The 14,274-nt window shown below is 38.3% G+C and overlaps 1 protein-coding gene across 1 annotated transcript in view; it reads left to right on the top strand.

The window, feature by feature from the left end:
* LIX1 (limb and CNS expressed 1) overlaps nucleotides 1–14,274 on the top strand; it is a 50,563-nt gene that overhangs the window by 5,912 nt on the left and 30,377 nt on the right. The window contains exon 2 of the mRNA XM_059416673.1: nucleotides 11,244–11,407. Within this exon, the coding sequence (XP_059272656.1) occupies nucleotides 11,244–11,407 (164 nt within the window). The remainder of the gene's footprint in view (nucleotides 1–11,243; nucleotides 11,408–14,274) is intronic.

Genomic DNA, 14,274 nt, shown 5'->3' with positions numbered 1-14,274 from the left:
ACGGTAGTTAAAACCATCTTATTTTAAAAGAAAAAGAAAAAAAAAAAAGATTCTTATTGAAAGCTTAATATTGACGAAATATTCAATTATTACACTCCCTATAGTTCTCTGTATTCTATATTCTTTCTCTGATGTCTGTGGAATGCTGTCTGAATTATGGTCTTTTTTTATCCCCCCCTACTGCGATGATAATCAGTTGATCCCTATTTTGACCTCATCCACTTAGGCAGCTGTGGGAACCCGTCATTTTGTCACCACTCCTTTGGCACTCATGGCCTATACTATGTAGTTTACATTTCTCTTGTGCATTATGAGTTACAGCTTTGCTGGCATGTTTTTGTCTACACCTAAGTTGGAAGTCCCAGGAGGGCAAAGCCATATCTTGCACTTCCATGTGCCCTCCCACAGGTCAGGCACCTAGCAGGTGCACAAAAGACATTTTTTGGTTCCTGAATGGTTGGTTTTCTCCCTCACAAAAAGGGAGAAAGATTTTTACTATTGTCAGATATTCTCCTTTACTGTAAAATAAACTGTACCTTCTAAAACATCATCACTGACCCCTTAATCACAGCTTAATTGCATGCAAGGTTAAACTGACAGCCGGATGAAACAGGATGGAGGAAGAAGGGGCTCTGGAAATAAACACAGCCACCTCAGACAACTTCCCCAGAGCACTGTCTTGGGTTGCCCATGGTAGAGGATCCTAAATCATTCCATACACCACAGTGGCACAGTAATTTAGATTGCCAGTCCTTATATTCATCTTCAGGGTCTAACCTCAACTGTGGATAACTCAAAAGCCATGTACCATGCTCTTTAGAGCAAAACTCTATCTATCTTTGAACTTGTACATAAACCCTAGTTAGATAGCTATTGCAGAGTCGTGAAGGGTTTTCTTATGACTTTTCCTAGGGAGAGTACATTGTATGCCTAAAGCCACATTTGCACAGACTTGACCATTTTAGCTAAACAGAATTTGTCAGCAAAGCAACCATGTTTGCTTTTATTTTTTTAATCTTGGATTAGTTACCTACAATCAGCAGTCCTACAAAGTCTCCTAAATACAGTGTAATGTCAGTGCCTGACGGAAAATGGGAGAGATATATTCTTTCTGATTGGTTAAATAGATTACATCAGGTTTTTATTTTATGTAGCTTTTGTGATTGGATGACATCATCCTCAACATGCTGAATGTGTAAACCACACACATGGGAACTTATGCATACTGATGCTGTTTTATTCTGGTATACTTAATGATCTTTTATTTTATTTTCATTTGTCTTTGTGATTCCTTCTTGCTCCTTCATATTCTCTCCCATTTGCCCTCTTTAAAAAAATTACGCAGTACTTCCAAAGATATAAAAAAAAAAATGTCACTTTAATTTTCCCCAAAATGACTCAAAGTTCAGCAATTTTAAACTCTGAAGGTGAAAATTAAACGAAAAAGAATGGGATACTTTTTACACATTTTGGACAGTCTCCCAAGAGGTTAACTTTGTAGAACAACCCAAAGGATCATAATTCCCTCAAGAAAAGTATTCAGGGAAGCACATGGGACCAGAGCAGAAGAAAAGAAAAAGCAAACAAAAGGAGAAACACACCGGCTTTCCAGCTGCTCAAAGAGCTAGGTGCTGACTCTGAAACATTTATAGTAAAGGAAAGTTCCTCTCCTGGGAGTATAGCAAGACTCCAAGCTGTCTCAGTCCTGCAGTGTAGCTGTAGCTATCTTTGAAAGAGTATCTACACGTAAGAAAAAGAGGCCCAAAATTCCTACAAGTTGTACCTGACCTGATACACAAGCTATGTCAGCAAGATTCCATTAGCCTGATCAAAATCTCGCAGGACGTGAAGATAGTTATAAATGATTAGACAATTAGGTTTTTTGGTCAGTGTCCTGGAGTTTACCAAGCCAACCACAAGACCCAAAGATACTCTGTTTTACAACCCATTTGGCACAAATCATAAATTGACATCACATCTTGAGCTTGCCCTTAAATTATTTAGGGGTCCTTTTTCTATTTTTCCTCAAAAAAAAACAAAACAAACAAAAAAAAGCTAGGAAGTCACATTTGGCAAGTTGTACATGATCAAATTGCTAGAATAGAAAATACTCATTAAGCTTATTTTAAAATGTCACCTGCTAAGGCTAATTTAATTAAAGATTTAATCTTTAATTAAATTAAAGATTATATTAAAATATTGCATAACATAAATCTATCTGGTTGGAGACAGAGAATCAATTTGAAAATATGTTAATCATCTTGAAAGCCTTTTAATGATTTATCCTTAAATTGTAGCCTTTCCAATTTGTCTTTAACTGTTTGGCAAGGGGTATTTTACCCAGCTAGAATTTTTCTCTGTAAGGCAAAAAGAAAATGGTTCCTTTTTTCTGATAGATTTATAACATACTTTTAAGAGCTTTTTTTGCTGACAAATGACTGTCTCTCACACAGGACTTACCACATATTAAGTAATTGAACTGGGCAATGGACTGTAATGTTTCTATTTTCCTGAAGCATAAGCAGTCATTTAAACATTAATTTTAAATAGAAGTTAGCTCCTCTCATTGTTTCTGCTAAGAGCAGTTCTATTGCCTTTAGCATCCATTAGAAAGTGAGTAATTTGGACAAACATCCCTATTTTTAGATTTTGAGATGTACCATTTCATCCATTATTTTCTGGCTAGTTTGAAGTTTTGACTTTACTAGTGAATAATATAAAAAGAGCCTTCTCTTTCCCATCTCTGAATTCTTTACATATTTTGGAAATAAATAGCACAATATGTACAATCAGAGAATTTTCAGATGCGCAGACTTTTTTAGAATGTTTAATGATATGGTTTCTAATTCAGGAATAGTAATTTTCAAAGATGCATTATGCAAGCATATAATCATGCCATTTCCTTTCCTCCTTCACCTTCTTTAACCACAAATAATAGCTAACATTCTCGTGCTTACTATGTGTGAAGCTCTATTCTGAGCATTTTCCATTTAAACCTTACAGAAACTTTGTGTAGGAAGTACTGCATTTTACAGATAGAACTGGGGTAGTTAGGTAGGTATCTTAGAGTGGTACAGACAGAATTCAAACACAGGCATTCTGGCTCCAGATTCCATGCTTTAAACTACTAAATAAATTGCCTGCTGGTTGATAAAATGTAGAGAGACAAGATCCAGTACACACGTTGCTGTGTTTGAAACAGTGACTATATTTGAGGACTCTTCTATAACATATTCTGTAATCCATGGGGCATTTACTTTCTATACACCTCAGATTGTCCATATGAAAACATAGATCATGTGTCCTTATTGGCATCTTTATAGCACCCAATCCATGAAAATGACAAGTTCTGAATTTGTAGGATAAAAGCCCTCTGAGCATCCAGTTATTGATGATCTTGTCTTAAGGGGCTTTGTGCTCCTTCCAGGCTGCAAAATGAACCTTCTCTTGCTTGTCTCATCCCTTACCCACTTCTCATAGATTTTTATGCCCAAACCCCTCCCAGAAACTTTCTCCTTGGGGTCACCCAGATCTACAAGAGCAGCCAAGCATTCTCTCCACATGTCTGGGCCCTGCTTCTTGAATGGAGCCACTATGAGCAGAAGAGCATCTTAGGCAAAGACAAAGGGCAAGGGACTCTGTGCTCCTGCCATTCTTACCCACTCAGGTAAAGCTAGGGCACTAGAACAGTAGGCTTGATTTCCAGTTCTTAGAAGAAACTAACTCCCCTTACCCTGTCTTCTGTCCAAATCAAACCCCTTTCCTATGCCCACTTACAAAATTCCTTGGCTGAGGCATTTTAGTTTTCTTACTCTTCTTGTCAAGTCATCCTTACTCCTTTGAGAGCACAACTTCTCTCTCATCATGGCTAGATCTCTTCTCAAGTGGCTCAGCTTAGCTTCTTCCAGGGCAGATTTTACCTGAACTTTTCAGCCCACATTCATTTACTTTCCCCCCTGTGTTGGTTTAATTATTGTGCAATAAATTTTTAGGTTTTAAATATTACTTTAAAATCATATCTGTTGGGGGATGCCTGGGTGGCTCAGTTGGTTAAGCCGATGCCTTTGGCTCAGGTCATGATCCCAGGCTCCTTGCTTGGTGGGGAGCCTGCTTCTCTCTCTGCCTCTGCCTGCCTGCCACTCTGCCTGCTTGTGCACTCACTGGCTCACGGGCTCTTTCTCTCTCTCTCTCTCTCTCTCACTCTGACAAATAAATAAAATCTTAAGAAAATAAAATAAAATCATATCATATCATATCTGTTGGGGTGCCTGGGTGGCTCAGTGGGTTAAAACCTCTGCCTTAGGCTCAGGTCATGATCCCAGGGTCCTGGGATCGAGCCCTGCATCGGGCTCTCTGCTCAACAAGGAGCTTGCTTTCCCTCCTCTCTCTGCCTACCTCTCTGCCTGCTTGTGATCTCTGTCAAATAAATAAAATCTTTAAAAATAAATAAAATCATATCTGCTCCAAAATGTAACACTCTTAACATTTTCTTCACTAATTATATTACACATTTATTATTTCTTCAATCAATTTTTATGGGAAGAAGCCTGTTTTGAGCTTCTTTTTTTTTTTTTTTTTTTAAACTCCGTATCACCAAGGTCAGTGTTGTCAAATAAACCATGCCAGTGCCACAACGTTGGTTAATTCTGGTGTTCTTTTCCGCTTATCCCAGAAGCTACTTTCAAATCCTTTTCAACATGATGTTCCAGGCAGTCAACATAAAAGGATTAGGGTTGGCACTCCAATATAAAATTACTCACCATCTCCATTCAGGATTTTTTAAAGCTTAAGCTATTATGAAAGTAAAGACCTAGCCAGAAAGTGACGAAAAAAATCATGTGTCTACTCTGACCAGGCATGATCTATCTGTACCTGCTCCAATCTCCGGCTGAAGAGTGGCTGCCACCATCATATCCATGCTGTGTGAGCATCATAGTGGTTCATACATGAAATCTCCTGTTCAAGGAAGAAGCCTCAAACTCTCCAGGAATCATAATGACTTCACTTACTTTCTACACATTCATTCAGTTGCATTCAAATGGCTCAGAAGTGTAAAGTCTTCTTATATTCCAAGTGAATTCAACAGTTGCTTCATGTGTTGGGTACCAAGGAGGCTAGAGAGAAGAAAGAACCAGAGTCACTGCCCTCCAGATTCTCACAGTCTGCTGTGAGTTAAGTAACAAAACTGTATGATATAAGATGAATTCTTATCATAAGGCATTTCATTCCTGCGGCCAGAAAGAAGTCCAGCCAAGTCTGACTTGATCAATTTAGCCTGGAACACCACATCCATTTCATTAGCATGGTTTAGAGGAGATTAAGTGCTAAGACACAGGACCACTAATGGAATGAGAGCTCAGAAAAGGAGCCAGAACCAGTGAGTAAGGCATGATGGAATAGGTGGTATTTCCTCTGAAGTTTGGGAGTAAGTGGGGTAGATAGAGGGGAGCGGCAGAAACAATACTCCTGGGAGAACTTGAACCAAGGCACAGGTGAAAAAAACAAAAAACAAACAAACAAAATACCACTCTACGTTCAGAGACAATACAGGCACTGCTTTTCTGAAGCTGACTGAGGATATCTATAGAGCAGGTCAAAGGTTGGATGGTCAATGTATTCCACATTGTTGGATGTCTTCTCTGTTCAACTGCCTTTTGTGAAAGCCTCAGTACTCACCTTTTTATAATCAAAAAGAAAGGCTGAGGTAGGGAAAAACAAAAACCTCATTCAAGAGAGATTTACTTGGGGATAGAATTACCACTCTCAAAACTCTGTCACATTTCAAATTTCAAAACACTGTGACAAAGAAGTTAACTATATTAATGCCTATAAACTACTTTGCAAATTGTCTTGTTGATACACAAAATATTCAAAACTGCTAAAGAGGTTTGTGTTAGTCAGCTCAGGCTATTGCAAAAAAAAAAAAAAATGCCTTCGACTGGGTACTTACATAACAGGAATTTGTTTTCTCACAGTTCTGAAGGCAGGGAAGTCCAAGTTCAAGTTGTCAGCACATTTGCTTCCTGGTGATAGACCTTTTCCTGACTTGCAGATGGCTACCTTATAGTCACATGGCCAAGGAAGGCAGCTCTAGTGTCTCTGTCTATTCTTAAAAAGGCACTAATCCCATCATGGGACCCCCAGCCCCATGACCTCCTCTGAACCTAATTATTTCCAAAAGGCGCCACTATCCTGTGGGTTAGGACTTCAGCGAATGAACTGGGGAGAGGGAAGGTACAGGGGAGAGAGGTAGAAGGTACAAATATTTAGTCCATATCAGGGTCAATCACTTGTGTCTGAGAAAGCGATTTGGGGTGATGCAATGGATTTAAAAGTTTGATGTGCAAAGTATATTCAGAGGCTAAATTGCTTTCTTTACTCTCAGATGTTATAAACTGAGAGAAGTCACAAAAATGAACTGGATTTCATGCAGTTATTCTAGGATAGCCCTAACAATTCTCTCTCCTCCTACTTCCTCCCACATCTCTTTTCTCAGCCATTTGATATTCTACTTCTTCATAGTAATTTTACCCATTTAATATCAGTGACCTTGATAAAGGTACCTCCAGTAGAGTAGACACACATGGAAACAACTTAAATTCTGTCATATTAGAGTGTCTTGGAATGAAAAAAGAGCATGGACTATTATGCACTCAAGACAGCAATAGGTTGAAAATCCCAGGTCTAAGACTTTGTAGCTGTGTGATTATATCTTAAGCATCTTTCATTTCTAATCTGTAAATTGTGGATGATAATACCTGTTTCTAGCGGATGTTGTAAAGATTAGATGAGAAAATGCATGGAGCCTGGATGTAATAGATACATAATAAAGGAGATGAGAATAACAACTTCTTCCTACAAAAAGACTTCTCAAACTTCAGTGCACATCAGATTGACTGAGAATCGTATTAAAATGCAGATTATGGTTCAATAGCCCTGGGGTGGGGCCTGAAATCCTGCATTTCTAACAAGACCCCTGGTGATATCTGGGCTGCTTCTTAGAGGACTGCAATTTCTGTACAAAGGTTTAGTGATTATTTTGTTTTTGTTTTTATTTTTAAGTAGCTGATGGTTGAGGGGAATGAGTAGATGAGTAGACCATATAGGAAGACAATAGTCAGTAGAAAAAAGGGCATTCCACATGTGGGAATGGAAGTAAAGTGTTTGCCAGTAGCATAGAAAGCATGGGAGTATGTGAAGCCTGGAAGGTGACTTGAGGAGGAGAGAAGTATGGAATGAGAAACCATATCAAGACAGAGGGTCTTCTATGCATTGCCAAGGAGTTATTTATCTTTAGGTAATGAAGAACTCACAGAAGGATTTTAAGTTGTGAATGATTTGATGAGCTATGAGATTTAGATTACCTGGGAAACAATTGGAGGATAGGAGAATAATGGAAATCAGGAGGATATTGTATATTTGGTGAGATAAGAACCAATGCAGCAATGGCAGTACAAATTGAGAGGAAGTGAGGGCTATAGGAGGCATCAGGATATAGAATCAATAAAACTTGGGGATTTATTAGGAAGGAAAGAGGACATAAAGTTTAAGGTGCCTGCCAGGTTTCTGATTAGGTTATTGGGTAGGTGATAATATTACTTTCTAAGTAATTCAGGAGAAAGAGAAGAGTTTGTGGGAAAGAAAATGAGTTGAGCTTGGGAAATGTTGAATTTGTGTCACATCTGACAAGGAGGTATCTGTAAACAAAGTTGGAGTTATAGAAGTTTGTGGAAACTGTCAGCTTATATTATTTTGGATGGATGGAGTAATGGAGATAGGTTCTGTCATTTAAGGAGAATGGTAGAAAGAGAGCAAGAAAAGACAAGGACAGGACTTTTATTCAAATCAACATGAAGGGTGAGCAGAGGAAGAGAAACCCACAAAAGAATTTGAGAGGAAACAATTAGAAATAGAAAAGCAGAATTAGGACAATACTATCAGAAAAGCCTAGGGATATGAGAGTTTCTAGAAGAAACTGATCAGCTGTGTGAAAATGCAGTTAGACGTCAAATACATAAAGACTGAAAATTAGGAATTGGTGGTGTTTGCTAGAGCAGTTTCTGTGGAATAAATTGTGGAAGAAAGTCAGATTGTGGAGGGTTAAAAATAAATGGAAGATAAGGAAGTGGAGATAGTCATATAAAATAGTCCTTCTAGCAGCTTCTTTACAATCGAAAAATATTAATAATTAGTAGTCTGATAAAGTCTCGAGGTTGAGTGTTTCATTTAATTAATGGATTGATTCATATATTCATTCTCTAAAGCATACTTTTAGCTGCTGAAAAGGTATGAATAAAGTGGAAACCTTTAAAACTAAGAGGTGATGAGAATTACTACTAGAATAAGGCCATTTGAGACTGGAATAAAATCTTATGGAGCTGGGCACTTGTGCATATGGGTCACTAGATGTGGGGATGGATATCACATGCTTGGTAGCCCAAATCTGTTCTGAAATAAGGAAGGCGGGTTCATCGCCTGAGCACTGAAGTACAACTGAAGCTAGGGACTAAACTGTGTCATGTGGCCTCTCTTCAAACTTGTGCTTTTCCTCAGCAGAACTTGAGCTTCTGCTTGCATTATCTTTGACATTGTCCATGAACCTTGTTGTTGCTACTTCAAAAAAAATAAAGAAGCATGTGTTTCTTAAATAGAGCATCCTCTGATATACTGCTCTTTGGAATTCCAAATAGCAAGCTGGCCCTCTTCTCTCTGCACTCCATTCATCTGGTTTTCCAGTCGACAAGAGGAGATAGAGATAGAAAGATGGATTGTGTGTGTGCATGTACATACATTGTACTCTTCAGAGGTGATGACATACATAGGACTTTAAAAGAAGCCTTCTAAGGTTGCAGAATGAAAAATTTGAAAACTGCTACTTTTATTCATGTAGAATTCTACTTAGTACCTACCTTTGAACTCTTTAATCCACATAGCTTTACATGCCAAAAGTCTCGTGTTCATTATACCTGGACAGTCATGAGGCTTCATCTTCCTGCTCCAGTACTCAGCTCACATCCACTCAACAACAAACTAACTTAAAATAGCAGGCTAATATGCCTTGTTGACTATCAAAGCAACGGGCCGGTTTTTGTTTCAGCCTTCAATCTTTAAGACATCCTGCTGAATTCCAGAGGTCACCTGCAGTAGAAATGCAAGTCAACCAACTCAAAAATCCTTGTTTTCTTGGAGTTGGGAGGCAGGAGAAGATGGGAGATAGAAAATATTATTAGGTATTTTGAATAAATGAAAAACTCTGTAATGACCAATGTCACCTTTACCACTTAAAAATGTACCTTTTTGTTAAGTCAGTTGTTCCCTATGATAGTCTTACCTTTTCCCAGTTTTTTTTTTCCAAAACACTTCTTAAATACTGAACATTGCAGTTTTAAAATATGCACAGCCATCTAATTCCTTAGGCATCTTGAGAATTTGCCTGAACTACACACGGTGAAGCTAATCCATGTCCTAGGGATGAGGTAAAGGAGCCAGGTGCTCTAGTAAACAGCTTAGAAAGTGGTTGTGCATTATTTTTGCCTCCAGGTCAAACTCTGTGACTTTCTTGACACCTGAAAAATATCAAAGCCCACATTTTGAAGCACAGTTAGCAATGTGTTTAAGAGGGTACCCAAGGGCATAGACAACATGTTATACAAAGACTGGAAGAAAAAAAAAAAGATTTAATTGAGAACTTGAGGCAGCCTGGGAGTTCTCTGTTTTGGTATACTTTCATATACAAGTGAGAGACACCAGTTCAAAATGATTTAAGAAAAAGGTAGATGTGTTGCCTCGGGCTCAAAGTGTGTCAGCAGAACTTAATCTTTCTTTCTAGAAAGATTTCTTTCTAGAACTTAATCTTTCTTTCTCCCTTGGTTCTACCCTTCTCTCTGTTGGCTTTCTTCTCAACCAAGTTTTCCCCCTGCTTCGGCTGTGTCACACTTAATCTCCTATTACCCCAGCAACCCTAGTGAAAAAGGAGAATCTCTTCTTCCAACATTTCCAGCAGAAGTCCTGGACTCATTCATTGGTTCTAAATGATTTGTCTTTGGTCAAATCCCTATCCGTCAACCCCAGAGAAGACATGGTTGAAGGAAAGACTATTGTTTAAGGAAAGCCTTTGTGCTCCTAGGCAGGAAAAAACACAGATGTCCTTATATTGATTGCCTTTGTGTATGCAGTGGACTCTCATGTGGATAAGGGTATAAACTTCTGTGAGACCCCAGAAATGAAAAATGGACCTCTTGCATGAACTTCACAGGAAAGCAGATTTCAGCTTACTCCCAAGAAGGATCTTTTCACAACAGGTAGAACCATTAGGAGTTGAAAGGGGCTGCCTCAAGGTGTGCCAAGTACCAGGTCCTTCCATTTGTTCAGGCACAAACCAGATAGGCAGCTGTCAATAGTGTTGTGAAAGGAATTCCTACGTTAGGCAGAGCTTTGCCTAAATGACCTGAAAGGTCTCTTTTGACGCTACAATTCTATTATCCTTGTTAATTTCCACAATTCAATTTGCAGTACAGGATAAACAAACCAACCAAATTTGATCTGAAACTTCTGCAGGCTATCACAGGTCATTTAATCTAAACCACATGGCTATAGCCATTACTCTGTTTTCTGAAGTCATCTAACAGACGTGGTCCTTAACAAGGTCTCCATGTTATTAGTTTCACTTACGGCTTTTTCCAGCCTCCTGCTTATTACACAATTGCCTTTCATTCTCCTTTAGATTGGCATGGAGAGGAGCATGAGAGTTTTCTTCTTTCTGCCTTTCGCCTCTTAAACCTTATAATAGGTGGGCCCCAATTAAAATTACATTGTTTATACCTTTACCTCCAAATTTGGCTTTCACTTGGCAGGTTCAAGAATTGATGAGAAACAGGAGCAGGAGCCATGGATAACCATAGCTCTAAACTTTATTGAGGCAAATTTTCAAAAAAGGAAGAGTGAGATTTTTAAACTCTTGATATTAAAAATTAATCTATAAAGTAAGTTTAACACATTACAATATTGTTAGAATTAGCGTACCAAACCACTTGAGCCATAACTCAAGAAGAAATAAACACATTTGCGTTAAACAGGATTTGCTCCTTTCACAACTGAAAGCACTCCCTCCCCCCCATATACATATATACTCTGTTCTGCTTAAACTGGAAATGACATGTCACAAAATCTGGGCTGTAAATAAAATTTTGCTTTTGCCAAAATACAATCCTTAATAACTGATTATGTTTTTTTATGTTTTTCAGTGAATGTTGTGTCAATGTTACAGGAATTTTGGGAAAGTAAGCAGCAGCAGAGAGCTGCATTCCCAAGTGAAGGCGTGGTGGTCTATGAGTCACTGCCTTCTCCAGGACCTCCCTTTGTGAGTTATGTGACCCTCCCAGGGGGAAGCTGTTTTGGCAACTTTCAGGTAAGAAACAACCATAAATTGGTTAGTAAAAGTTAATTGGGTTAAAATAGAGTAAGTCCTTTAATAAAATGGTAACATTATCAGCTTTCTTGGTTGTAGTGAAAATAAAGTTGTGTTGCATTCCATTATATACCCAGGAAAGTTGGCCAGGTGTTCCAATTTTTTAAAAATGCAAGTGTTTTATATTAGAGTGTCCCCTGATATTTCTTTATGGAAAATTAATTTTATATCATTTTATTTGCCTGATAGCTGCTGCCTTCCTCCAAAATATTTTGAAATAAACCATAAAGAACAAGGAAACTTCTATAAAGTCCTTCCATCAGGGCCCTTCCATCACTAGGAAGTCTCCACTTTCATGAATTTTGAATCAAGTCCTAATCAATCTACTATACAGCAAAGTATGAACCAACAGCAAAGGTTGAGACTTACCAGTTTTGGGTTCAGGCACTTGTGCTAAGCCCAAGTTCTGCCTCTGAATAACTGTATATTCTTGGGACACTTATTTAACTTCTTGATTTCCCAGACTTTGAAATGGGGAATAATATCCATGGTGTTGGTTGAGAGTCATGAGATATACATACAATGTATTTATCTGACACATGCTAGGTATTCCAGTTATTTTTTATGATTATTATAAAGACCCTTCTTGTTGGTGAAAGCTTTATTATGTCTATGATAAGGATAATGATGACCATCAACACCTGATTGTCCAGTGTATATGACAAATATTTGTTCAGTGACTAGGAAATATCAAGCATTGGGCCAAGTAAATTTCCTCCATACCTTGAGGAAATCAGTGTGCAAAAAAATTATAGTAATTAAATAGGGTTATATTTGGGGGTTGATGAAAGCATAAAGAAGAAACCTGTCAGTTTATGAGTACTCCTTTAGTGTAGTAAACTCTCAGTTTTCAATAACTTTCAATATGGACAATATGCTCAACAAGCATTCAAGTGTCCCTCAAAACTTTGACAATAAGAGGCAAATTTTCAGTGTATCTCTTGGTAGTGTTAAGTCTACAAAACTTAAAGTCATGTAATTTTTTGGACTAATGTCATATTTGATATTATTTATATTTCTACCTTTACTCTCCCTTTGAACCTAGCTGTGCCTCACTCATTTATTTTATCCTGTTACTGTGTATCTATTACATGTTATTTCAAACCTTTATGAAGTGAAGGGAGACTATAGTTTAATAAATAGACCCACCAACCTATGTCTGAGCCAGATAAGTCAAAGGATTCATGGGGAATGCAAACACAAGCTGAAATATGCAGTTGAGGGTATCTTCGCCAGTCACTACATGACATTCCTAGCATAGGGAGCAGTATGTGAAAAGGCCCGCCTGGAGCAAGAGAAAAACCACAAGCACTTTCAGAATTTGGGAAGCCTGAGTGCGTCTGTGGCAGGGAAGTGGTAGGAGATGATGAGTTAGGCACTCATATCAAACCATAATGGGTCTTTATGCTCTGCAAGGAAGGAATGCAAGGAAGAACAGGTTTTACTCCATATAAAATCAGGACCCCTGAAGAGTTCTGAGCGGGAGACTAATATATTCAAATATGTTTAAGAAAGATTATTCTGGCAGTAGCATGGGGGTTATCTTAAGGCTAATTAAAGAACTATTTTCAAAATTTCTGGCCCACATAGCCTCCAAAGTCTTGCTTTCTCCTGCCGTGAACATTGGTCAACATTAAATCTGTTTCCCCTCTGTCTAGTGACAGTGAATTGCCTGATGAGGGTGATTTGAAAGTGGGTCTAGAAGCCTCAAAACAGAGCTTAATAGGTGCTCCTGGGTAGCTCAGTTAATTAAGCATGTCCAGCTTAGTTTCGGCTCAAGTCATGATCTCAAGGTTGTGAGATTAAGCCCTGCATCCAGCAGAGAGTCTGCTTGAGATTCTCTTCCTCTCCCTCTGTCCCTCCCACTACCCATGACCCCCTCCCGCTCTTAAATATATATATATATATATACACACACAGTCTTTTAAAAAAAACCCACAAAAACACAGAGGTTAGTATAACCACAGACAGACAAGGATGAGGGGCTGGAGAAGGAGAAGAAAGCAGCAACTGAGGAAGGGATTTCCTAACCCATGTGAGCCTGCAGGTCCATCATCAAGCATTCTAAGGTGAAATCAACCTACTCATACAGAGCAGATTTCCCATTCAAGGTAGACCTTCTAGGGAAACACACCTACTCAGACACAGAGCAAGGTCTTGCCAGCCAACTGAATGAATCTCTTTTTCATGAATGTTAATGGACTAAAGACCACCAAACATTTGAAGAAAACCAAAAACAAAAGAGAAAGGCCAAGTTAAACAAACAAAAGGATATAAATAATTCAAGCCATAGATGACATAAGAGAAGATTCCAGTGAGTATCCTCAGAAAATTGTGGTAAGATATTTATCCCTAAAACAGCTATGAAAAAAGGAGCAATCAGGGAACAAGAAATTTAAAATATGATTGCCAAAAGAGAACAATAAAAATAAAAAAGAGTGAGTAGATGAGTGGACATAGGTCACAGCCAAATTAGTGAAGGATGACAAAATAAAACATAAATAGTAAAGTAAATCTTTTAGAACATAGAGCAAAAAGACAAAGAGATGGGGGAAAAAATAATACAGGAGACGTGAAGATAAATCTTGGAGGTAAACATTAACAAGAGTTCCAGAAAGAGACAAAGGAAATAGAGGGGTGAAAATAAGTAATGGAAGCAATTTTCTTTTCTCCCCCCAGATTCTCTTTCTTTCTTTCTTTCTTTCTTCCTTTCTTTCTTTCTTTCTTTCTTTCCTTCCTACCTACCTTCCTTCCTTCTTCCTTTCTTTATCTGTTTGAGGTGGGGTAAGGGAGAGAGAGCATGAGTC

Source organism: Mustela nigripes, chromosome 12 (assembly GCF_022355385.1).
Source record: "Mustela nigripes isolate SB6536 chromosome 12, MUSNIG.SB6536, whole genome shotgun sequence".
Taxonomy (NCBI): Eukaryota; Metazoa; Chordata; class Mammalia; order Carnivora; family Mustelidae; genus Mustela; species Mustela nigripes.
The sequence above is the reverse complement of the archived record's forward strand: the minus strand, read 5'-3'. Positions and strand labels throughout refer to the sequence as shown.